We start from the raw sequence: 24,754 nt of genomic DNA, 5'->3' as shown, positions 1-24,754 counted from the left end.
AGCCCGCCTCTTTAGGGACTTGTTGCCTTCTCGCTGCCCTCAGCACCGGCCTCCACTCGGGCCGGCTAGCACCAGGGGACCAAGGGGAGGTAACTTGAATTAAAACGCTCGTTCCGGGCGGATCCCAGTGATCAGCGCTCCGAGGCTCCCTAAGGCCGGAAGGGATGCGGACTCCGGCGCGGATCACGTCGGGAGTTGTAGTCACCGCCCCTTGGCGGAGGTGGGAGGAGGTGGCCGGGAGGGGCGGGGCCGCGGCCGGGTTCGCGCAGGCGCACACCTGCCGCCGGGCAGCATGGCGGACGCGGACCCGCAGCCCAACAAGAGAAAGCGCGAAGTAGATGCCGAGGAGGCGGAGGCGCTCAGCACAGAGGGGAAAGAAGCGGGCGTTGGGAATGGTACCTCTGCCTCTGTCCGCTTACCTTTCTCCGGCTTTAGAGTGAAAAAAGTGCTGAGGGAGTCTGCGCGGGACAAAATCATTTTCCTACACGGGAAGGTACCATTAGGCAGCCCTGGGGAGGGGATGCGGGAAGGAGTGACCCAATCGTCGCCTCGGAGGCGTATTTTTTTTTCTTCTTGTTTTTAGATTCTTCGGAAAATACCAAGCACATTCCTCGGTGGGGAGCGGGGAAGGCAGAGTGCACTAAAATGCAGGGGGGTTAGTTCGTGGAGGAGGCAAGACTACCTGTGAAATTAAGGGAATTAACACGCGTAGGGCTAATTTTCCTAATTCCTCTTTTACTAAAAAAAAAACCCTAACATTTGTAGAGTGTATTGCCGATTCACAATCACATGTTGAAGTCCCTAAGTATTCATCAGTCATTCATTAAACCTGTAAGACGCTAGGAACCCAGCAAGTGTTGCCGGACGGCCTTGCTCATCCAGGCCCCAGGTAGGGACATAGAGACTGTGGGAGGTCTGATCCTTGCTATACAGAACTCCAGCCCCAACCGAGGAGACAGTTTATGAAATTGGTGATTCATTTCCACATATCACGTACTGACAGGCCAGCACTGAGCTGGGTGCAGGGGACGTAGTGATGAAAGTTACCATCCTTGGTCTTCAGGAGGGCAGAGTATCTTCAGGTAGGCAGACACCGCTGCCTCTAATGCCATGTGCTCAGCTTTCCAGCAGGGGCTGAGGAGAGACTGGAGACCACCTCAAGAACTAGTGAGGATGCTGTCCAAGGGTTCTCCAGAACTCCTGGCAGGAGCTCTCACTTTTGAGAGCATCAGGGGGACCTGGCCGAGGCTTCCATGCCTCTCTGTGTCTCTCTCTTTTTTTTTTTGGCGGTGCTGGATCCTAGTTTCCAGACCAGGGATTGAACCCACGCCCACTGCATTGGAAGCGTGGAGTCTTAACCACTGGACTGACAGGGAAGTCCCTGCAACTTGTTTTTTACAAGGTTCTGTCTGGTTCTCTCACCCCTACCTGTCTTCAGTCTGCAGCACCTGCTGAAGATTTTAGCCATGAGAACCTTCGACCTAGAAGCCTGTTGGGATACCCAGATTCTAGTTTCTATTTCAACATTGACTATTCGTGTGACTTTGGGCAAGCAGTCTTCTCTGGACCTCAGTTTCTTCATCTGTAAAATGGGGAGAATTTGACAGAGGCCTTGTGAGCCTAAAATAGAAGACAGCTGAGAAGTTTTGCATCTTTTAGAAGGAGGATGTGAGAGCTGCCACAAGGATTTGGGTTGATGAGATGCCTTCTCTGGGAGAAGAAACATGGGTGCCATCGGCTAGACTTCCGCAGAGGGAGGACTGCAGGGAAGGAAATCCCAGGTGTTGGGATTGCAGAGGCCCTGGGAGCTTTTACATCTTTTACCTTTACTCTCCAGGCCTCACCTGTGGTTCTGCCCCTGGGCCCACTGATGGTGTCTCACCCACAGGTTAATGAGGCTTCTGGGGATGGGGACGGAGAGGATGCCATTGTGATCCTGGAGAAGACACCATTTCAGGTGGACCACGTTGCCCAGCTCCTGAAGGGTAGCCCTGAGCTCCAGCTGCAGTTCTCCAATGATATCTACAGCACCTATCACCTGTTCCCTCCAAGGCAACTGAGTGGTGAGCACGTGGGGTGGAGGTGGCTGCCTGTGGGGAGAGTGGGATGGTGGGGAATTAGGGGGTGTGGTGACCACTCCACAACTGATTTGCATATTCTAGTGCAGTGGTTCCCTGTGGAGGAAGAAGGGGACATTTAGCAATCTCTGAAGACATTTTTGGCTGTCAGACCTGGGGAGGTGGGGTGCTGCTGCTACCTAGAAGGTGGAGACCAGAGATGCTGCTAAATATCCTACAAAACACAGGATGGGCCTCCACAACAAAGAAAAGGCAATGGTGCCGAGGTTGAGAAACCCAGTTCTGGTGTGATGTGTTTTGGGGTGGGAGTGTGATTCATAGGATAGAACAGTTTCATCTGCTAATTGAATAATAATGATTGTCAGCACTTATTAAACCCTTACTGTTGTGCTAGCCACCATTCTAAGTATTCTACATGTGTCATTGTAGTTAATCTTCAGAATAGCCCCATTGTGATAGGACTTTACATGTGAGGAAAATGCAATTTGGGAAGGTTAAGGAAGTTGTCTAAGATCACACAGCAAAAAGGTGGCAGAAAAACTGAGATCTTTAGTCAACCGAGGACTTGCTCACCGCGTAGCTGTGGAATGAGCAGTGTGCTGGGTGCCGCAAGATCAGTTAGTTCCCTGAAGGAACTCACTTTCTAGGGGGGAGACAGTGTGATTGAGGAAGGACTTGAGAAGGGCAGGAGTTTGTGGGTTAAAAGGCAGTGATTTGGTTTTGATCGCAAGTATTTTTTAATTTATTAAGAAGAGGAAGAAGAAGAATATTCCATGCCTAAAGCCAGACGTGATGTGAGCTTTTCTCCTTTGGACGGTTCGATTCAGGAGGCAGCTTCGTGGGAAGCGTGAGGCAGCCTGGTTGACCTTGAAGGTTCCTTCCAACCAGGAAATTCTGGGATGTGCCCAGGACAGTTTTATAATATCCTTCTGTCTTTATTTGTCCTCCAGCATTTAAGAACAGTTTGGCTTTACAGATATCCTGCCACGGTCTTTTGGATAGACTTAGTCTTTTCTGCACCCCCGAGAAAGGGTTCTCTTGTTGGCCTTCGGAAATATATGTGAATGCTTGATGTGAGACAAGCAAACTTTTCACGGCTGGAAGCAAAAGAGCCCGGTCCTTTGTTGAAAGAGGGCCAGATTGATTGGTTCCTGTTGACGGAAATGGACGGCTGTATTTGCTTTCTCAGGCGCTGACATTTAAGCAGACATAGTCGTCAACACAGCGTGGCAGAAGCATGACAGTAGCCAAACGCTATAGTCAAACACGATGTGGGGCAGCCCCCAAACTACAGGCTCTGGGGCCGTTATTCTGCTGCACCCCTTGCCCTTGCCTTACCCTTTTCTCTCTCCACCCTCCCCACCCTCATCCAAAATTCAGAAGGTTTTGCTCCACAGAGCAACCTTGTAGAACTCCCTTTCATATTATTTTTTTCAGCACATGTACTTCTGTGGTGCTGCACACAGTTGGTGGTGGCTACTGCCCCGTCTTTCTATTTTTGTCATTTTTTTCCAGGATAAGCACTGAAAGAGGCAGTGGATTATCAAGATGATAGGTGTTCGTCCCCATTCAGCCCCGAAGATGTCTACACCTCTTCCCCAGTGCTGCACACTCCTACCTGGGAGCCTCAGGTTTTAGCTCATCTTTTCCAGGGCTCACTGTCTTTTTAGTATAAGCACACAAACAGTGCATTCTACTCTTATTTTTCCTACTGAAACTAGGCACGGCAACTTGGAAGTCATAACCGTCTGGCTCAGGGCTCCACCCTCATCCCTCTCTCATTTCGCTGTGCCTCCTGTCCCTGGATGACATACCAGATCAGGGGTTGGCAGACCTTTTCCGTCAAGGAACAGAGATAAATATATTAGGCTTTGTGAGCCACTAGTGGTCTCTGTCACATATTCTTTTCTTTTTTAACCTGTTTTTTGTTTTGTTTTGTTTTGTTTTTTTGTGGTACGCGGGCCTCTCACTGTTGTGGCCTCTCCTGTTGCGGAGCACAGGCTCCGGACGCACAGGCTCAGCGGCCATGGCTCACGGGCCCAGCTGCTCCGCGGCATGTGGGATCTTCCCGGACTGGGGCACGAACCCGTGTCCCCTGCATCGGCAGACGGACTCTCAACCACTGCGCCACCAGGGAAGCCCCTTTTTTAACCTTTTTAAAAATAAAAGTACTGCTCTTATCTTGCTGGATGTAGGAAAACAGGCCATAGGCTGGATTTAACCTTCTGGCCATAGTTTGTCAACTTCTGTTCCAGATTTTTCCCACTCAAAGTGTGGTCTGTGGACCAGCAACATTGGTATCACCTGAGAGCTTGTTAGAAATGCAGACTGTCAGAGCCCGCTCCGGACCGCAGAATCAGAATATGCATTTTAGCAAAAACCCCAGGTGAGTCACATGCACACAAAACTCGTTGAGAGGTCCTGGTCTTTGAACACATCTGTGGGTGATGTTCACATTTATTTCTCCATCTCTGAACTCTCCGAGAACCCCAGGCTCATAATGAAATAAACACTGACTTGACATCTCCATTTGGTGGTCTCGTAGGTACCTCAGAGGTAAAATGTGAGAACTGATGCGCTGTCTTTATAAGCACTTAGCACATATTAAATTGTAGCCACTGTGACTGTTCTGATGTGCTGGACCCTGTGCTGGGTGCTGGAGCTTCAGAGATGAATGAGAGGCCATCTCTGCCCTCTCAGTCTTGTTTTGGGGAGGGGGCACCCCACAAGCTACTGTGAAAAGGGGGAAGTAAACCTCTCAGGGTTGGGTCACTGCCCGGATGTAGGGAACGGTGGTCCTTGGACGTTGCAGCCGTGTCAAACTCATTTCCAGGCCCCAGCAGCCAGGCCCACATCAGGTGTTCAGTAAATGACCCCTGAAGAATGAACCCACAGACCAGCCCACCTCTCTTTTTTTTCCTGTGGGCCAAGCATTCCACAGCCACGAGGTGGCAGCACGGCCAGGGTATTCCTTTGGCCTTGGTCCTCAGGCTTCTTGGCCCCACCTCTCCAATCCCAGTCACTAGTTCATTTCTCAGCTGGCTGCTCTGATGACTTCTTCTGGTATTTCTCTGTTCTTTGGCAGACTTCTTCTCTTCTAGCCTGAGGTTTTGCTGTCTCCCCACTTACCCCTTCCAAGTCCTCAGCCGACCACAAAAGGCTGTTCAGCGAGGCCCTCATGGCCCTCCTACCCCGTTGACCTAATAGAGCACAGGCGTTGGAGTCCAACCCAACCAAGCGCTAACACTTACTGGTGCTGTTTCGTAGTTTTCATATATAGTGCAGGGGTCAAGGGGTCCGGCCTCCCCCAGCTGGGATCCTGGCTTTGCCATTTACCAATTGTGGGAACTTGAGTGTCTGTATTCAACCAACAGATTAGGGAGTGCCTGCTGCCAGGTACACACAGGCGAGGGCGTCAGACGTTACCTCCTTTGGGGTTGTAGTGGGGAAGGCAGACGGCAACAAGGAGATACATCGACACGGCCGTGAACAGGAGAGGGGCTGCTCGGGCTGGGGACCAGGGCTCTGTGGACACAACCCCCAAGCTGAGGCCTGAAGGATGGAAAGGGACCAGCTGTGCAAAGAGCTGGTGAGAGGGGCGGGGAGAATGCCCTGGGCTGAGGCTGCAGCACGTGTTCTGGGGGAGGAAAGAGAAACAGAGCAGCGAGGCTGGTGGGTGGTTGGTGACTGAGCTGTGTGGCCCAGATGAAGCTGAGGAAGTAGCTGCAGTTATTTCCTTGTTAAATTAGGTTAGTAACTGAACCTACGTCAGGAGGGTTATGAAATAAATGAGACAAGAAAGGGTGTTTTAAGATTGTTTAGCCTCTATCCACAGTGAGAGATACAGATATAGTTTACATTGTGACCCAGTACAGATAGATAAATATATGTGAATATAAGGTACAGAAAGAATTCACAAAACAGTACTTACCCTTAGTCTATGGGACATGCTCTGGTATTCTCATCTTCATTCCAGTCTTTTCTGTTTCTTTTTGTTTAGATGCTGGTCTTAACCTCCTAAATTAATTTCCTCACCACCTTCATGGGTTATGACCCACTGGGATGAGGTATCTAAAGCACTTAGCACAGTGGCATGTGGTGTGTACTCAGAAGTATTAGTCATCTTTTGTTGTTGTTCTTCCACCTTTCAAATTATATGAGCCTTAAATGGAACAATATATGTAACTGGAGGGAAACATGCCTCGCCCTGACCACGGTCTGGTTTCCTTTGTTCCCCCTGTAGCCATGTGGCAAATGCGAGGACCGTGTGGGCCAGATGGCAGGGCAGAGCCTGGTCCCCTCCTGCTCAGGCTCTCAGGCTTTCACGCCCTGTGGCCCATCAATGGAGCCCTTTCATTGAGAACTCTGTTCTCTTACCTGGGGAAGAAGGGGGCAGATAGAGGGAGAGGGGTGTGACTCAGAAATCCCGACTGCCTCTAAAAAGGCCATTGTTTTCCCTGCTGTTAGAGCAGGGGTGGGGAATCTCAGGTTCAGAGCAGAAGGCTTCTGTGTGTGAGTGAGGCCGGGCCAGGGAGCAGAGGGACCCCTGGGAATCCCATCTTCTCGTGGTTGCAGGGAACTCCCAGAACTCTAGCTACAGGCCCTGTATTCTGTACTGAGGCAAAACCTGGGGCTCTAGAGGAGAGGCATTTTAAAAGGCCAGCCACTCCCATTAGAGTTTTCCTGGCAGCATAGAAAAAACTAGAAACAGTCCAGATAACAACTAACAATAAGAGTAGGTAAGTAAATCCTGCACTGGACTACTTCTCCACCCAGCTACACATGTCAGGAAGGAAGGCTCTACACGCATAGAGCCGGAAAAGCAAGACAAAATACTCACCCTGTGATTCCTTGATTCCGATTAGATCACGTTGAAAAACAAGCAGAACTAAACAATACACTGCTTGGGGATGCATTCATGCCTCATAAGACTAGGAAGACAAAAAATGAAATGATTAACCCCTAATTCAGCAAAGTGATTATCCCTGGCGGGGCAGGGCAGAGACTTCGGGTAATATTTGTTTCTTGGGCTGTGTGCTCCATGCATGGATGTTCTTTTATTTTAGGTCTTTAAACAGTATATATTTTATATTTATGTACATATGTGTGTGTATATATGTGTATATATGTGTGTATGTAAAATGTGTGTGTGTATATATATACATATATATGTGTGTTATATATACACACAAACATTTAATATTTACAGTATATTTCCCAATTAAAAATTAAGAAAAACTGGCAAGTCCTTGGAAGAACTAAGAATATTCCCCACGTGCATTATAGGGCTCTGCCCTCATTCTCAAGTTTGGCTTCTAGTCACTGTTGCTGCAAGTAAAAGTGTGTGATTAAGGCTTCCTGCCTTCCTCTGGGTCTGGGGCACTAGCAGACTTTTGTTTGTGTTCTGCCTTCTGCGGACGAGGGAGCCCTGTGCTGTGCGGTGCCCACTCGGGACAGTGCCAGCGGGCAGAGGAGGGTGGCATGTGGCCTCCTCCAACGACTGGAGGACAGGGCCGGTACCAGGCTCCGTGGCTCCGCTTCAGCACAGACTGGCACAGGCCTCTCACCCCGTCCCCTCGGGTGTCCTCCGCAGCCCTCCCGGCACAGCTGAGCTGAAGGACAAGTGCAGTTTGAACCGTGACCAGCAGGGGAAGCCTTGCCAGACAGGTCTTGGCCAGGACTGCACCAGAGCAGGGTGGGGAAGGGCGCCAGCATCATCCAACACGAGAAATACCCCAGGCTCAGGGCCACATCACGGAATTGCTCTGAGACTCAGTTTCTCTAAATGAGAAATGAGGAATCGAGTAGCTGACTAGCCTACCTCAGGGGTCTTCGGTATCAGATGAGGTCATAAAATCATCATTTCTCAGCTCTGAATGGGATGCAGAGGTTAGTCGTCAGAATTGCTTGAGGAGCTTTCTTGAACACAGAGTCTGGACCTACTGAATAAGAATGTCTGGGGTAGGCTGGGGCATTTTTCAAAGTCCTGCAGTCACACGGTCAGATAATCAAATAGCACGGAGGCTTATCTGGGTAGAGACAGGCTCTGGTACCACTCTGACCCAGCCTGGTTCTGCCTTCCAGAAGTAACTACCATTAAGACAACTTCTGGGGTTAGTGCTTCTGGTGATTTCTTCTAGACACTTAACTGAGTAATATGCTTATGCAACTCTTTCTTGATTTATCAATTTTGACATCAATTTCCCACAGTGGAAGATGAAAGTCTTAGCTCCTTTACATTTTCCTCACCCTCCCTCCCTCCTCCTCCTCCCAGTTTTTGCTGTTTATATTATTACTTCCAGGGTTTTTTTCTTAATTGCCTTTGGAATCCTAAATATATCGAAATCTTTGGTCCTTATTCCATGTACTGTAGGTTGTATCACTCTGCTGGGGGAGAGTATCAGTGAGAAGCCTCTGGCCTTCCCTTCCCAGCACCTCTTCTGTCCTTTGCTGTCCCCCAGCTTCTCTGTCAGCTGTACTGTACTTGTATTTCACAGCTCCTAGGCAGCCCCGAGGTCACGAGAGCAAACCACTTACAACCATTCTGTACCCGGACAGCCATTCTGTTTTTCACATTCAGTACAGTATTCAATTACGTGAGATAGCGACACTTTATTATAAAATAGGCTTTGTGTTAGATGGTGGTGCCCAGCTGTAGGCTAATGTTAGTGTTCTGAGCACGTTCAGGGTAGGCTAGACTGAGGTATGGTGTAGGTTAGGTGTAGTAAATGCATTTTCGACTTAGGATGGGTTTATCTGCATGTAACCTCATCATAAGGTGAGGAGGACCTGTACTCTGTTTTTGAAATTACCTGGTCATTTACTTTAATAATTAGTTATGTATTTCCTTCCTTCCTTCTGGAAACACTGTTTCCAAAATGCTCTTCTCTTTTCTCTCCAATCTGGAGAGCTGATTATTGAGGCGTGCCTTGAGCTCTCGACAGACTTCCCTTCCACAGCTGCTTTCCTGGGTTAGATCCACTGTCTTCTGGATGCTGTGTCTTTTTCTTTCTTGTTTTACTCTTGTTTAGCTGAAGTACATTCTTAAGTACTTCCTCAGAAAGAGTAAATGAGAGGAAAACTTTGAATCTTTTGTTTTGCCCTCACTTTTTTTTTTTTTTGGCCACACCACGTGGCTTGTGGGATCTTAGTTCCCCAACCAGGGGTTGAACCGAGGCCCTTGGCAGTGAGAGTGCAGAGTCCTAACCAGTGAACCACCAGGGAAGTCCCTGCCCTCACTTTTAATTTATGATTTGACTGAATACAGAATTTAAATTTATTTCTCCTCCGAATACTAAAGGCATTGATCTCTTGACTTAAATAAAGCATTGTTGCTAATAAGATATCCAATGCCAGTTTAATTCTCATTTCTCTGTAGCTCACTTCGCTTTTTGTTGTCATTTGTTTGCTCTGTTAGTTTCCTTCTCTGGAAGCATATAAGATGTCTTCTATCTTTAGTGGGGTTTTGTAATGCTGTGTCTAGGTTGGATTTTTTTTTTTTTTCATTCACTCAGCTGGGTACTTTTGGACCCTTTCAATTTAAAGTCTTATGTTAGCCTTTCACTCTGAATATTTTTTCTATTATTTCTTTGATCATTTCCTTCTCTCTGTTTCCTTTATTTCCTCTTACTGGAAATCCTATTAGTTGTTAGACTTCCTAGATTGGTCCTGAAACAGGAGGGAAGGGTGCAGGGCACAGCCTTTGAAAGAATGATATAGCCAGAGGACATGACATAAACTGATTAGAACCAAATGGGTCCAAGATGGCGGACAAGTCAACTTCCATTAGACCTTGAGCCTCACTGTAACACATCAGCAAGCTAAATGGCACACCCACAGGCGCCATGACAGTTCCAAGGATCCATAAGGATCAAAAAGTGGATGGTGGCCCTATTCCTGGAAATCCCCGCCCCTTCCTGAAATAGCTGGAATACTCCTCCCACTCATTAGCCTATGAAATTACCCACCCCTATAAAAACGGACAACTCCATACCGTCGTGCCTTTCTCGCCTTCTGAGATGGCCCATGCTCTGTGGAGTATGTTTCTCTCTAAATAAATCCACTTCTTACCTATCACTTTGTCTCTCCCTGAATTCTTTCTGCAATGAGACATCAAGAACCTGAGCTTCATTAAGTCCTGAAACCAGGTGTGTGATCTCAGTTGGAAGACTGTGAGTTTTGGCCGGGTTCCAGTTCCAGTCGTGTGGGTTCAAGTCCCAATCAGGGTCTTGGCCAGGTTCAGGTCCTGGCCACGTGGGTTCAAGTCCCAGTCTGAGGTGCACGGTTTCAGTCCCATGTGCTCTTTCTGTTCTCTTCCTTTTCCCACCTGTCTTTTCTTTCTGTAGACTGGTAGATGGTCTTGATGTTATCCTCCAGACCTCCTAGAGAAGGTTTTCCTTTGGGAGCCACCATTTTAATCTTCTTTCTTCTCCTCTGATTATTTCATTTTCACAGCGTCTTGCTCTTGCTTCACAGAGGCCAAATTGGGTTGACTTTCTCTGACACACTAATTAGAATTGTTTTAAAAATTATCTCCTGACCCTTAAATGATCCTGTTTCCTCTGGGATCTGGTTCTGGTTGTTTATTTTGGTCGTTCTTTTTTCCCTCAGCTGTTTTTCCCTCAGTGTCTGGTGAATGTTAGTTTATTTGTATTTATTTTATTTAAAAAAATTTTTTTGGCCATACCATGCGGCTTGTGGGATCTTAGTTCCCCGACCAGGAATCGAACCTGGGCCCTCCGCAGCAAAAGCACAGAGTCCTAACCACTGGACCGCCAGGGAATTCCTACTTCATTTGTATTTAACAATGAAGAACCAGGCTGATAGTCTAGTGAGCTGATAGGTAAGTCTGTTTCCACAATAGGCCCCTCTTGGGTGGGTAGCTGCCCAGTGCTGTGCAGACGGGGAGTGGGGCTTGTCGGCCGTCTGGCCTTGCCTGAGTGTGCGGTTTGAGCAGTGTGTGCTCTGGAGCCTGCATGCTCTCTTGTCCAGCATAGCTCATGGGCCAAATCTGGCCTGCTTCCTTTTGTATGGCCCATGAGATAAGAATGGTTTTTACATTTTTCAAGAGTTGTTAAAAAAAAAAAAGAAAAGAAAACTAAGAAGAGTTTTCCTACCCCTGCTCCCAAGGGTTAATATCTTTGGAGCACATTTCTCTGTTTTCATCTGCATTAAGTGCCTGCCCCTAGGATGAAGGCGGGCAGTGGATGGAGCCAGTTGGTACAGCTCTTCTCTAGAGGGGGCCCTTTAGTTGGTCCTAGTCTCCAGCGTCGTTTCCCATCCTGTCCTCTGTCCCTGCTTGTTTAGAGCCCACATCCTCTTCTGGTTCCTGTGGTGAGGCTGGCAGTCACCTCCGTGTAGCCCATTGGATGCTCCAGGCTTCAGCTTCCTTCAGTGCGGTCTCATCCACTCACATCCTACCTTCCACTTCCTGACTTCGGAAAATGAATTGCGGTCTCTTATCCTCTGCTGCCTCCCTGCTCTTGTTCCTGTCACTGTTACGGGTTTGTTCCTATTTGTATGTCATTACTGCCATTGCAGTGGGTTTTTAAAACGGCCTGAGAGTCACTTTTAAATAGGAGATGGGGACCTTCCACATGTGTCTCAATATGTCGGATGGGGCTCTGTAGGTGTAGGGAGCTTTAGGCCATAGGGAAGTTACCCCATTGAGACCATGCCCAGGTGGAGCCAGTGTTGGTGAGCTGAGACAGACACCTTGTTTCTCCCAAACTCCCTTGCACAGAGCAAGTCCTAGGTGCTCATGCACAGTAGGTGGGGTGTCAGACATGGCCAGATCCATAAGATATTGAAACCTGTGTCCCTCTGACCTAGCGTTTCTACTTCTAGGTGTCTGACTTAGACAGTCACTCATACACGTCACAAAGAGGGGCCAGAATGTCCACTGCAGCATCATTTGTGATAGAAAAAATGAAAAATAAAACCAAAACCAACCTAAATGACCCTGTGTGTGTGAAGGGTTAATAGGCATGGTGCGTACGCAGCCTAGGCTACAAGGTGATTGTTACAAAGGAGGGAGGAGGTCTGTATGGACTGTCATGGGAGATTGCTGAGGTCACAGATAATCCCTAAAGACTCAGCCCTCTGGTGCTTAAAAAATAGACCTCTATGTACATGTGTTCATGTATATGTAAATTCATTCAAGAAGAGACTGGAGTAATGAGCACCGAACTATTATTGGTGTTTATGTCAATGCAAAGGATTAGGGGTTAGACTTCTGAATTATTGGAGAATATAATCATGTGATGCTCCATTAGAGATTTTTTAGGACGTTAACCTCACCCCCAAACAAACCAAACAAAGAAGCAGAAGAAAAGATTAGCCTGGACTGGGGCCTCTGACTGTGTCCTTACTTCACAGCCTGAATGACCGTCATTGTATGGGGCTTGTCAGTTCATCAGCAAGTACCGCGTACCCCCAAATATGCAGACCTCAAACTCTGGAGATTTACACTTAACTGCAGAGACATACCTGGGAGACGCTGGTCAAGAGTGTGTGGCCACGGAGGGGTGATGCTGGGAGCTGGCGGGGTGGGCCGTGCACAGTTAGCTCCTCCCACGCCTGGAGACGTGAAGGCAGAAGGTTGTTCCCGGTGAGGACAGCGGTGTGAACAGAGCTGCGGAGCGGACTCAGCTAGCTGGGCTTTGAAATGGGGCTTCTTTAATGGGGCAGGGGAAAGGCGGGCCAGCCCACAGGAGTCTCTCTTCATCAGCAGAGGCCACCGAAAGATGGCAGATTTCTGTCTACCTTTCTCCCTGGGTGCTCCAGAGCTTCTGACACCAGCAAGCCAGGGCCCTCTCTGGGGCTTAGAGGGACAGTGGAATAACAACAAGCAGAGACTTCAAGATGGAAAGGTCCCTACCACCAGAGTAAGATCCTCGTCCCAGAATCCGGGTTCTGCCTCCCTCTCAGCTGTCTGACGGGCCCCGCTTGCCCTCCCCTGCCAGCTCCGCTCCGAGAGCCCTCGGGCGCGGCCCCCTCCGTGCCTCCATCTCCTCCTTCACCAGCTGGCAGCAGAGGCCTCTGTTCAGTCCTCTGTTTAGACTTGTGGCTTCCACGAGGCTGGGAAAAGCTGTTGCGTTCAGAGCCTGTTTAGAAGTGGCTAGATCCTGAGCTCCTGAAATGTGGCCACCACGCGCTCTCTCGCTCTCTCAAATGGGGCAAGGCACCAAGACTCTGCGGCAGTCTTAAGGCTCGAGTCAGCAGACAGTCAGCTTACTCGGGACCAGTGAGCGAGGGCGGATCACCCATGCGTTCGCTGGTTCCACTTCAGCCTGGGCGGCCTGGTTCTGATCCGTGAGCGAAGGCCTAGAATTCCGGTAGTCGGGGCTCCCGGGAGGCGGGTGTCCTGTGCCCTCCACCCTCTCGCCAGCACACGCAGGTGCCCTGAGACTTGGCACCTCTGCCCCTTTCAGAGTGAAGTAAGGAGATGCCTTTAGACCGGAAGTTGAGATTGAGGCCGTCTTCTGGGACTCCTGAGTGTCAGTCCAACAGCTCTTCGAGTCTGGTCCGCTGGGCCCCAGAACAGTTTCTTCCCGTGTGTGGGGTTAGGGTCTCGCCAGGACTGTCGATGGCAGCTCCGTTATCTCGTTAGATATCGGCTCTCATCCTTCTGTTCAGATGCAACTCCGTGGAGTGCTGTGCGCCCTGCAGCCGTCCTGCCACAGCAGTTCCCATCCCTAAAGGATGTAACCCCTGGGGCTGCATTCAGAGTCACTGAATTTGTGGCTGGGCCGTCAGGTCAGGTCCTGTCAGACCCTCTCCTGACCCTCCTGGGCCTCGGAGGACCAAGGAGAGGGGGCGCGGAGGAGCCTGCCGGAGCCAGGGTCTTGCTAAAATCAGCGTCTGCCTCTCCTCTGTCTCCAGGGGCATCTCTGTGCTTTCCTTGAGACAGGTAATTAGCTGTGGGGCGGCTGAAGCTTCTTTCCAGTAGGATCCCGACCACACCCTTCAGCCCTGTTTATCCTTGATCTGGAGGTCTTTTCAGGCCTCACTTGAGTACTTTCAGCGTCCTGCAGCGTGGGACAATGGACGCCCCGCCCCGGGCCTCCTCTTCCAGCCTCCGGCCCCGCTCTCTGGTCTCTGTGACACCAGGGCTGGGGAGGGTGTTGTCTGGCCGGGGGAGGTCCCCAAGAGGAGGAAAGAAAACGCAAGTCCCGGGAGACCCCCCCACCAGCCTCTCCCCTTGCCAAAGTTCTCTAGGAGTGCTCTGATGGGGTGCCCTGCCAGCCTGGGTCTGGCAGCCCATCACCCGGGGGTCTGCTTGGCTCCTGTGGACAGAGGGTGGGATGGGCCTCCCAGCCCGCTCCCGCTTTGCTCTTGCTTCTCCCCTGCTCCCATGAGCCTGCACATCTGGGTCAGGTAAGTTGAAACCAGCTCATGACAATGGAGGGAGAGCAGAAGCCACAGGCTGGGCCGTAGTGATGACCTCATCGGGGAGAAGTCCTCAGCAGTGCTGGAAAGCAGGCTTGTTTGAACATGTGTGTGGGAAGGAGAGCAGACTGTCTGTGGTTTGCGTTTTCATGTTTCATGTGCAACAGCATTTTCCTGGGGATTTGGCTAAGCTAGCTTTGGCAGAGAGCAAGAAAGGCAGCTGCTCCTTCCTGTCTGTAGCCCTGCCTCTGAAAGCAGTTGGGCTTTCGTGTCTGGGTGGGGGACAGGGTTGGTTTTATTTGTTGGAGAAGGATGTTCAGGAGACCCTAATTAAGGGTCTTGACAGGCAGGACGGAGCTGTGTGCTAGCCATGGGCACACCAGCCTGCTCCTCAGGCTGCGGAGAGAGGGAGCGGCTGTGGACGAGGCTGCTGTCATCTGGGGTGTGTTGGTGTGACCGTCCCTGCCGCCACAGCATCCCTGTAGAGAAACAGCTGCTGCCCTGAGCCCCACAAGGGCGGCGACCGCCCTGCCCTGGGCCTCCTTCCCCACCATCCAGCACTGTCACGGTGGGTGGGCGGCAGGGCAGTTGGTACCACCCACAGAAGTCGAAGCAGCCGTCCTTCCCTGTTGTCCGCGGGCTCGTCTTCATCCCTCTGTGCTCCCCTCCAGAGCCTGTTCCAGCCCAGCATCTGGCTTCAGCGGATCCCCTGGGGCCTCTCCTCAGGCCCCCGGCTCCGAGGGGAGCGTGCTTCGGCTTCCCTGCATCCCAGGGGCCATTGCAGCGAGCAGCGAGCATCACGTTGTTGGGCTCTTGCTCTGACGTCCTCCCGGACCTCCCAGCGTGCAGCTCCAATCGCTCTGGCACCTCACTGAGCTCTTCGGTTTTGCTGACAGCTGTTTACGTGTCTCCGGGAGGCGTATCTCTCCTATCTGATAGGGCTGCTTTTTGGAGAAAGTGGCTGCAGCACAGGTTTCTTAGGAGAAGGCCTGGAAGAGGATGGCCCTGTAGCAGGGAAAGCACTATTGCTTAGAGGAGTCAGACGTCTTAGGTTCTATCTCGGCTCCACCACTTAACTAGTTGTGTGACCTTGGGTAAGTTACTAACCTCCCTGGGCTTCAGTTTTAAGGGGTGGCTTATTTTTCTGTTTTTAATATATTTGTTATGAAGTGATCCATATTTGTTTTAGAAGATGTAATGAATACCCCAAAAAACTAATTTTAAAAATTACAATTACACACATCTCCACTGCCCAGAGATAACGTCCCATCTTGGAATATGTCCTCAATTTCAGACTTTTTTCTGTGTGTGCTTATGTGTGTGCAGTTGTACACGCACATACTCTTTTATCAGTAAAGCGGCGTATATTTTGTTCTGTAGACTGTATTGTGAGGGCCCGATACGTGTCGGGTGCTGTCTCAGGCACAGAACACCCAGTGCACAAAACAGCGTCTTTGCTCTCAAGGAGCTGATGTCCAGTCAGAGGAGAGGAACCATAAATAACAAGTAGGTCAAGAGTCAGTAAACGGCTAAGAAGAAAAATAAAGCATTAGAAGGGAGACAGAAGGACAGGAACCTGGGCTTCCAGGTAAAAGGGGGCAGTTCAAGTGCCCACCTGTTTCCTTTAAAACCCTCACGAAAAATGGCATGAAAGGACTTACCTTTAAATAAAATTAACCCATAAAGACTAGAGGGAGAGGAGACAAACCGAGGAAGTGAAGGGAGGAGGAGGAACGGACGTGGCAGGTCTGAGAGGGGAAACCTGAGCCAGCCGAGGGGAATATGAGCCACGGCTGCCAAAAGCCCCTTTCCCGCTTCACAGGACTGGTAGCTGCTCCTTCCAGAGATGGGTCTAGAGATTCTAGGTGCCGGTGAGGGTGGGGTGATGGTACCAAAACGTAGAAGGTTAAGTGGAAGTCAGCACATTTAGTGTTGAGATGACCCCTGGCCACCTTCCCTCCACCCACCTGCTTCTCTTCCTCATCGCTCAGAATGCTGCCTGTCAGGTTCCTGCCTCCACATATGAAACTGGAAGAATCATACGGGGAATCTGACCAGCCCAAGGGAAAAGACTTAAGTTCTTGAGGGCTCCATCATGCAAAGGAATAGCCTGATGATCCTAAAACGAGGCTCCAGGTGAGCGCTCGTGTGTCTGCAGGCTTCCCGCCAGCAACTTACATATGAGTGAGTGGACAAACCAGGTGGCAGACTTTTGAGTAATGCCTCAGTTAAAAAAGAAAGGACAAGGAAAAGGAAGGAGGGAAAAAGACTTGGAGGAGACAGGAACTACGCAGGGAGAAGGAATTTTCAAAGACTATCATTAATCTCAGAAATTATGGTATATAGAAAGCAAAAGAACAAGATACTATCAATAAGGAAGTTTTTTTTTAAAGCTCTTAGAAATTAAAAGTACAGCAGAAATGGGACTTCCCTGGTGGTCCAGCGGGTAAGACTCCATGCTCCTAATGCAGGGGGCCCGGGGGCCCGGGTGTGATCCCTGGTCAGGGAACTAGATCCCGCATGCCACAACCAAAGATCCCATGTGCTGCAACTGAGACCTCACTGCAGCCAAATAAATAAATAAATAATTTAAAAAATGCAACAGAAATGAAAACAGAAGAGAAGATGAAGAAAAATTCCTGAAAAGTAGAGCATAAAGACATAGAAAATGGGAGAGAAAAAAACTACAAGATGAATCAAAGTTAAATATGCAAATAGTGTTCCAGAAAGAAAGGGCAGAGAAAATGGGGAAGAAAATAATCAAAGAAATGAGTCCCAGGACTGAAGAACATGATTTTCAAAACTGAAGGGGCCTGACACTTACCCAGCTCGATGGATGAAAATAAACCCGCTCCAAGACCCATCAACACAATCAGGACATGGGGGACAGCGAGGAAAAAACAGGTCAGTACAAAGGTTTGGGGATCAGAATGACCTCAGACTTCTTAGCAGCATTGCAGTCTAGAAGGTCACAGAGCAGTGCTTTCAGACTTGGAGGGTCATTGCTATCCATCCGAGAATTCTTTAGCCAAGTGCTTAATTAAGTGCGACAATAGAATAAAGACATTTTCAGATGTTCCAAGTCTCTAAATGTATCTCCCTTGTGCCATATCTCTGGACGCATCTTGAGTTTGTACTTCAGTGCCGTGGTTCTTTATTTATATATTTATTTAATTTCTTTATTATTTTTGGCTGTCTTGAGTCTTCGTTGCTGCGCGCAGGCTTTCTCTAGTTGCGGCGAGAGGGGGCTACTCTTCGTTGCGGTGCGCGGGCTTCTCTTGTTGCGGAGCACCAGCTCTAGAGCCCGCGGGCTTCAGTAGCTGAGGCGCGTGGGCTCAGTAGTTGTGGCTTGCGGGCTCTAGATCGCAGGCTCAGTCGTTGTGGCGCACGGGCTTAGTTGCTCCGTGGCCTGTGGGATCTTCCCGGACCAGGGCTCGAACCCGTGTCCCCTGCATTGGCAGGCAGATTCTTAACCACTACACCACCAGGGAAGCCCAGTGCCGTGGTTCTTGATGTATGGTCCTTGGCCCGGCGGCAGCAGCTGCATCTGGGGACTTGTAGAAATGCAGATTCTTGGACCGCACCCCAGGCGTCCTGAGTCAGGTGGTTCTGATGCACACTAAAGCTTGAGAAGCACTGCTTCAGTAAAATGAGGACATACATGTGAAAGAGGAAGATAATGGATCCGGGAAACAAGGTACCCAGCACAAGAGAGGGGGGGCAGTGCTCGAAGCTCCCAGGCCACAGCTCTGCACGGGGCACCTGCAGGCTCCGTGAACACACTGTTGCTCTTGTGCCTGATGAGTTGTAACATCAAGAGGAGATTTTTATAAAAAGGGGAGTGGATGTGGGGATGAATTAGTGACAAGTTTATAGAAAAGAAAACAAAAAAGTAAATACTAACTCTGTATACCAAAAATTGTGCTGAAAAGGAAAAATAGTCATAGTGTACTATTCAGCAGAAGACAGCATTTACATCATCCTAATGGTACTGATGTTGAGTACTGATTTATCCAAAATTGTGATCTGGTTGTGTTGTGAGGATGGGGTAGAAAGAGCGTGTGTGCACATGCGTACTCGCGCTCGTTTGGTATAGAGTTGGTAAAAAAGCTAACTCCTGGGCTTCCCTGGTGGCGCAGTGGTTGAGAGCCCACCTGCCAATGCAGGGGACACGGGTTCGTGCCCCGGTCCGGGAAGATTCCCACATGCCGCGGAGCGGCTGGGCCCGTGAGCCATGGCCGCTGAGCCTGCGCGTCTGGAGCCTGTGCTCCGCAACGGGAGAGGCCACAACAGTGAGAGGCCCGCGTACCGCAGGAAAAAAAAAAAAAAAGCTAAATCCTTATCTTCCATAATGGGAGGTTAATAAATAATAATAAAACTGAAAAATCAAGGTGGAACAAGTTACAAAAATGTTTGTAATTTGGAACTGTGGAAGTACGAAAGCAAGGAAATGGCCGGAAGAGTTGAAAATGGTGCTCAGAAAGGAGCAGAAAACATAAAAACAAGCCTCGTTTGACTTTTAAACTATGTGCAAACACACCTTAAACTAAAAATAAAAACAAAGTTTGAAAAAGCATGACGGATAGGAAAAAGCATGACGGATAGGAGTGTCAGGGATGCTCTCAATAGGTTGTGAACCTTTTTGAGCTGTTGGCTTTGGAGTTGATTTTTTTAAGAATGCCAGGAGGAGGGCAGGGTCAGGAAGTTCCTTGTTGCTTCTCTAGCTACTGGGAGAAGCTTCTGGGCTGGGAGGTTCCAAGTACCTCTCATCCTGGGCAGGTGGCCCCTTAAGTCAACTTGCTAAACTGGGGTTGGCAGAGCGCCAGGCGGAGGGTGAAGCCACGTCTGCTGACCTGCGTGGCTGGCACGTGGTGCTGAGGCTGAAGCCCAGCGCTGAGCCTCAGCTTCCTTGTGTGTGAGACATGGGGACCAAAGTCATGCCCATCTCACACTGGCTGTGGGGAGTGAGTGGGTTCATATGCATGCAGGGCTTAGGGCAGTGCCTGGTACCTCCGCTGGCAGTTAGCGCCCAGGATCTAGAGAGTACCGACACCTTTTTATTTAACTTCATATTTCGAAAAAAATTTTCAACCTTACAGAAGGGCTGTAAGAATAGTACAAAGAACTCCCTTAAAAAGCCCTTCACCTCTTGTTAACATTTGGCCACGTTTCCTTTTTCTCTCTCCACATACAGGTATAATAATATTTTGTTACTATTCGCTCTGTTATTGAAAAGTAAGTTGCAGATGTGGTAGCCCCTCAGTGCTGAGCACGTCGGTGTGTCTCTCCTAGGAATCAGAGTAAAATGATCAATTTTGGGAACTTCCACATTTATACAAAGCCATTATGTGATGTGGAGACCATTATTAAATCTTGCCAGTGTTTCAGTACCATCTTTCAAGCAGGAAACTCCCGCACACCCCCGTCCTGCCCCCGTCCAGGATCCAGTCCAGTCCCTAGCGTCCTGTAATCGGGAGCAGTCCCTCAGCCCTAACTTTGACGCTTGGGAAGAGCTGTGAAGCCACTTGTTCCGTAGAGCGTCCCTGGGTTTGGGAGGAGAATGTCGCCTCGCGATTGGATGCAGGTTATGCGTTTTGTCGGGCGTACCATGGCACAGCCCAGGAGGCCCAGGGCGTCAATTCATCCCATGAGGTGTGATGTTCACTCCAGTCACTTTGTGTCCGCCTCTGTAATTAATAAGTAATCTCTGAGGAGATGTTTTTGAGGCCCTGAGTGGATGTCCTGTTCCCCAACGTATTTTCACCCGATGGTTTGAGCATTTATCGGGCATTGACTCTTGCCCAGATTCCTCGTGAAGCTCAGTTGCAGGTCATTTGGATAAACACCAGAGTTTGCTTTTGGCTGCCAGTGAGAAACTCAGCATTGGGAAATATATTGACTCTTTTTTTTTTTTTTCTTCCGGAGAGGTTTTATTCCATTTGGGTCAAGAAATGCTCTTCCTGGGTTTAAAGTCTAGAAAGGCCAGATTCATTTTTTCATTTGTTCAGTATTTGTTGAGTACTTGCTGTATACCAGGCGCTCTTCCAGGTGCTGGGGATAAAATGAGAAAACAAAATTTTAAGGTAGACAAAAATCCCTGTCCTCCAGGGAAGTCCGGCTAATGGGGGAATCAGACAATAAATATGTCCTCCGTCGTCAGGCAGTGAGGGGTGAAGGAGGCAGGGCGTGGAGAGGTAAGGGGTGCCTCTCGAGTCGGGGCCGTCTGGGAGCTCGCCTTTGGACGGAGGCCTGAGTGAATGAGACGGGGCAGCAGGTGTGAGGCCTAGAGGTGGGAGTCGGTGGGGTGTGTAAGGGGGTCGCTGTGGCGGGGGCAGAGACGGCCGGGGGAGAGTGGTGGTCAGTGGGCTTGGAGCAGGGCCTGGGTGAGACTGGAGGGGCAGTCCCCACCCTGATGCCAGCAGCGAGGGTCTGACCAAGGCCGGGCGAGGAGTGACTGGCTCTGGCAAGGCTCAGAGTGCAGCAAGGTGTGCCTCCTCCAGGCAGGCGGGTCTCAGGAAAGGAAGCAGGACGGCAGAAAGTGAGCAGTTGGAAAGTGCCTTTTTTTTTTTTTTTTTTTTTTTTTTTTTTTGCGGTACGCGGGCCTCTCACTGTTGCGGCCTCTCCCGTTGCGGAGCACAGGCTCCGGACGCGCAGGCTCAGTGGCCATGGCTCACGGGCCCAGCCGCTCCGCGGCATGTGGGATCCTCCCGGACCGGGGCACGAATCCGTGTCCCCTGCATCTGCAGGCGGACTCTCAACCACTGCGCCACCAGGGAAGCCCCGGAAAGTGCCTTTTTATTTTTCCCTGCTGCTGGTGGGGAGGGCAGGAGGGGCCGGTTCCCAGGGCTCTGCAGTGGGGGCGGTCTCTGGCCAGCCTTGGCAGGCGGGCATTCCCATCGGCCCCGTGGCTTTCCGGTCTGGAGCGGCCAGGGGGCCCCAGGCCGGGAGCCCAGGGCTGCGTGTGCGTTGCCAGTGGGGCCGGGCTCTTCTCTAGGTTGTCCCGGCCCGTCTCCCCACCCGGAGGGAGCGCCTTTCTCCGCCTGCCCCGCCCAGGCGACACAAGGAGAGTAAGAGCCAGCATTGGAGGAGCACTTTTCCATGGGGGTGCAGGTGGAGGGCAGCTTCTAGAGGCTTCCCATCTGCTGCTCACTGGCTTCTCACGTGCCCAAGGTTACACAGCCAGGATTTGAACCCAGGCCGATTGGTGCCAGAATCGCGTCCTTCCCCAGCAGGCTGCACTGCAAGGGCCAAGGTGCTGACATTCCATCTATTTCAGGCAGTCTCCTGTCTCCTGAGAGCTTGGTGTGCTTGACCTTTGACCTCTGGCCTGTGACCCTGGGCTGTTAGAGGGTGGTGGAAGTGAGAAGTACCCAGAGGATTGTGAGGAGACTTTTGTGCCTCCCGTTCCAGGTCAGATCCAGAGATTCCTAGGAAGCGGGGTGACATTTATTTAGCACTTACGTGGGTCCAGTTGACATGCCTTGTTTAACGGTAACGACAACTCTCTGTCGGTTTGATTTTACCAGCCCCATAAATAGATGAGGAAGCTGAAACTCAAAGGTTCAGTAACACCCAAGGTGGCACAGCCAGGAAGGGGAGAGTCATATGTCAGCCTGTGTCTCCATGCTGCGCTGCTCTGCTTGCTAGAACTGACGGGCCAGGGGCCTTTGGTTCTACCGGGCATCACGCTCTTGGCATTGCGCCTTCGGACGCCCACACTCAGCTGCTGGAAGACGATATGGGCCTTCAGGCAGAGGTGGAAAGAGCAGACTTCAGGGCGGGAAGACCATGGTTCCAGTCCTATCTCTGCCCCATCCCACAGCATGCTGTCGAATGAGCCTGGAATCCCTGTGAACTCTTTTCACCCACCTGTGAAATGAGCATGAACATCGCCTATGTCCTCAGACCTAGGTTGGTAGTTCTGAGCTGGGTATGTAGGCGAGTCTGAGCATTTCCTGGAGTGTCCAATGCCCATGCTGGGCTGCTCCTCTCAGGGACCCCTCTGGGAGAGCACGTCTGAATCTAGAGTCAGGGAGGACTTGGGTCCTTTGAGAAACATCCCAACTGATTTTGAGACACCATTTTCCTTTCCTGCTTTTAAGATCTATGTTGAAGCTGTTGTAGCAGATGTTAAGAGAAATAGGAAAAAGGACTTAACCAAAACCGGGTGGTGTTTTACTAGGACCCTAGCCTAGAGTCTCTCTAGGAACACTACCAGGTTTCCTTGTGATGAAGACAGTGGTTCTCAACGGGGGGCAGTTTTATCCCCCAGGGGCACTTGGCAATGTCTGGAGGCATTTATGGTTGTCACAACTGGAGAGAGGGTTTAACTAGCATCCCGATAGAAACCTGCAGTGCTGCTGAACAGCCTGCAATGCACAGGATGACCCCACAGCAAAGAATTATCTAGGTGGAAATGTTGATGGTGCCAAAGTCAAGACTGAGTAACCCTGGATCGAAGATAGCCAGTATTTATTACGTGTTAGACATTGTTGTTCTAAGAGCTCCACAGGTATTAACTTGCTAATCCTCCCAACCCTATGACATATGAGCTATTATTACCCTCAGCGGACACATGGGGAAGTAGGGGCACAGGGAGGGTGAACACCTGGACTGGGGCAGGGGTCCCAAGTGAGGAGCAGGCAGAGGCAGGACTTGGGCCCTGATGGTCCAGCCCGAGTCTGTGCCTTCAGCCACTGTTGTGCTGCACTCACTGCTCTGCGTTAAGGAGGCTGCTTGGCATTTTTTTTTTTTTTTTTTTTTTTTTTTGGCCGCTCTGCGCAGCATGTGGGATTTTAGTTCCCCGACCAGGGATCGAACCCGTGCCCCCTGCAGTGGAGGCGCGGAGTCTTAACCACAGAAACGTTTCATTCCTGTGCCTAGAAAACAAGAGGGAAGGGCTAGGGTTAAGGGTGATCAGGGACCTAGTGACCCCTCAGTGAAAACCGTACGTTTTCCAGATTCCGAGTGTGGTTCAGGTCATGAATTGAATGGCACAAGGCACCTCGTGGGAGTGGGTCGTGGGTGAACATAACTTCTTAGTCTTTGGCTCCCTTCACTGGGGAATCAAAGAGGGACTGAGCCTATCCTTTCCGTGGTGCCTGTCAGGGTCAGAGTGTGGCAGGACTGTGTGGAGAGAGTGGCTGATTGTGGCCCGGGCTGTGTTGTGTCATTGCAGATGTGAAGACAACCGTGGTTTACCCTGCCACAGAGAAACACCTGCAAAAGTACCTGCACCGGGACCTCCGCCTGGTCCGGGAGACGGGCGACGATTACAAGAACATCACCTTACCGCACCTGGAGTCCCAGAGCCTCAGCATCCAGGTACTGGCCGCCACGGCTTGGGCCAGCCCCATGGGTCAGATTCGGAGTGCTGTCCCCACGGCCAGTGTATCTTCTCAAGCATCTGTCGAGGTGGTACCAGGGGCCAGCGCTCTCCCACAGCACAGGCCATGGGACACAGCAGAGAGTACAGCGGCGCCCCTGCCTTCATGGAGCTTACCTCCTTGTTCAGGTGTCAGACAGCGCGTGAATATATAAGTAACCACACAAAACGTGAGATTGTGAGTGCTGTGGAGAAGAATAAGCAGGATGGATGGCATAGACAGTGCTGGGCTGAGGCTGTCGCTGTTTCATAGAGGATAGTCACCTTCATCGGTAAGGGAATTGACAGCGGTCTTGGGCACGCTGCCGAGGCACTCGGGGATCTCAGAGCAGTCCAGTTCGTGGAAAGAATTTCTAAGTACTCTACAGTAGCCTTGATACGGTCTCAGAATGGCTTGCCCTGGCCGGGGGTCTGTGAACGGTAAAGACGGGTGCTGGTTAGGCCTCCTCATCCAGACTCTTATCCCTGGTTTCACCCACAGCAAACCAGCCTCCAGGAGTTGAGTCCCAGGGTAGAAACCCCCTTCCCTCACTCCCCTGCACCCATTGCAGGGGGCGGGCTCGGGGGTTGCTGCGGGGCCTCTTCTCCCAGGGCGATGTCCGTGGGCTGGGAGCATCTTCGAAGTGTCTTCAGCAACTGGGCCAGGTGCGAGGCCATTTCGCTAAGACATCCGACTTCTTGGGTCTGTGCCCAGCGCCAGCCAGAGCCTCTGCCTGGAATTGGTCCCACGTGCATGCTCAGAGCTAATGTGATGGATGAGGCGTTCTCTTCTAGAGTATCTCTACGTACTCCACCCAAGATTCAGGCTACGGTGGTGTGGGACGTCCTAGTATGGGAAGCTCACAGCCATTTGTCCCGGAAGGGGGAGGATGTCCTGTGTGTGGGGTCTCGGGAGGTGGAT

General features: G+C 50.6%; 1 protein-coding gene across 2 annotated transcripts in view; it reads left to right on the top strand.

Moving 5' to 3' along the window:
* Positions 1-292: 292 nt before the first annotated feature.
* DCPS (decapping enzyme, scavenger) overlaps positions 293-24,754 on the top strand; it is a gene marked incomplete at its 5' end in the record, with an annotated part of 36,299 nt that continues 11,837 nt past the window's right edge. The window contains 3 exons of one of the 2 annotated variants that reach the window (XM_079709543.1): positions 293-493; positions 1,889-2,063; positions 23,647-23,792. In XM_079709543.1, coding sequence (XP_079565669.1) covers positions 293-493; positions 1,889-2,063; positions 23,647-23,792 — 522 coding nt within the window. Of the gene's footprint in view, positions 533-1,888; positions 2,064-23,646; positions 23,793-24,754 lie in introns of both variants that reach the window. The other variant, XM_079709542.1, reaches the window with a different exon arrangement.

The sequence above is a fragment of the Hyperoodon ampullatus genome, assembly GCF_949752795.1.
Source record: "Hyperoodon ampullatus genome assembly, chromosome: 7".
Taxonomy (NCBI): domain Eukaryota; kingdom Metazoa; phylum Chordata; class Mammalia; order Artiodactyla; family Ziphiidae; genus Hyperoodon; species Hyperoodon ampullatus.
Note: the sequence above shows the minus strand (reverse complement) of the source record. Positions and strands in the feature narration are given on the sequence as shown.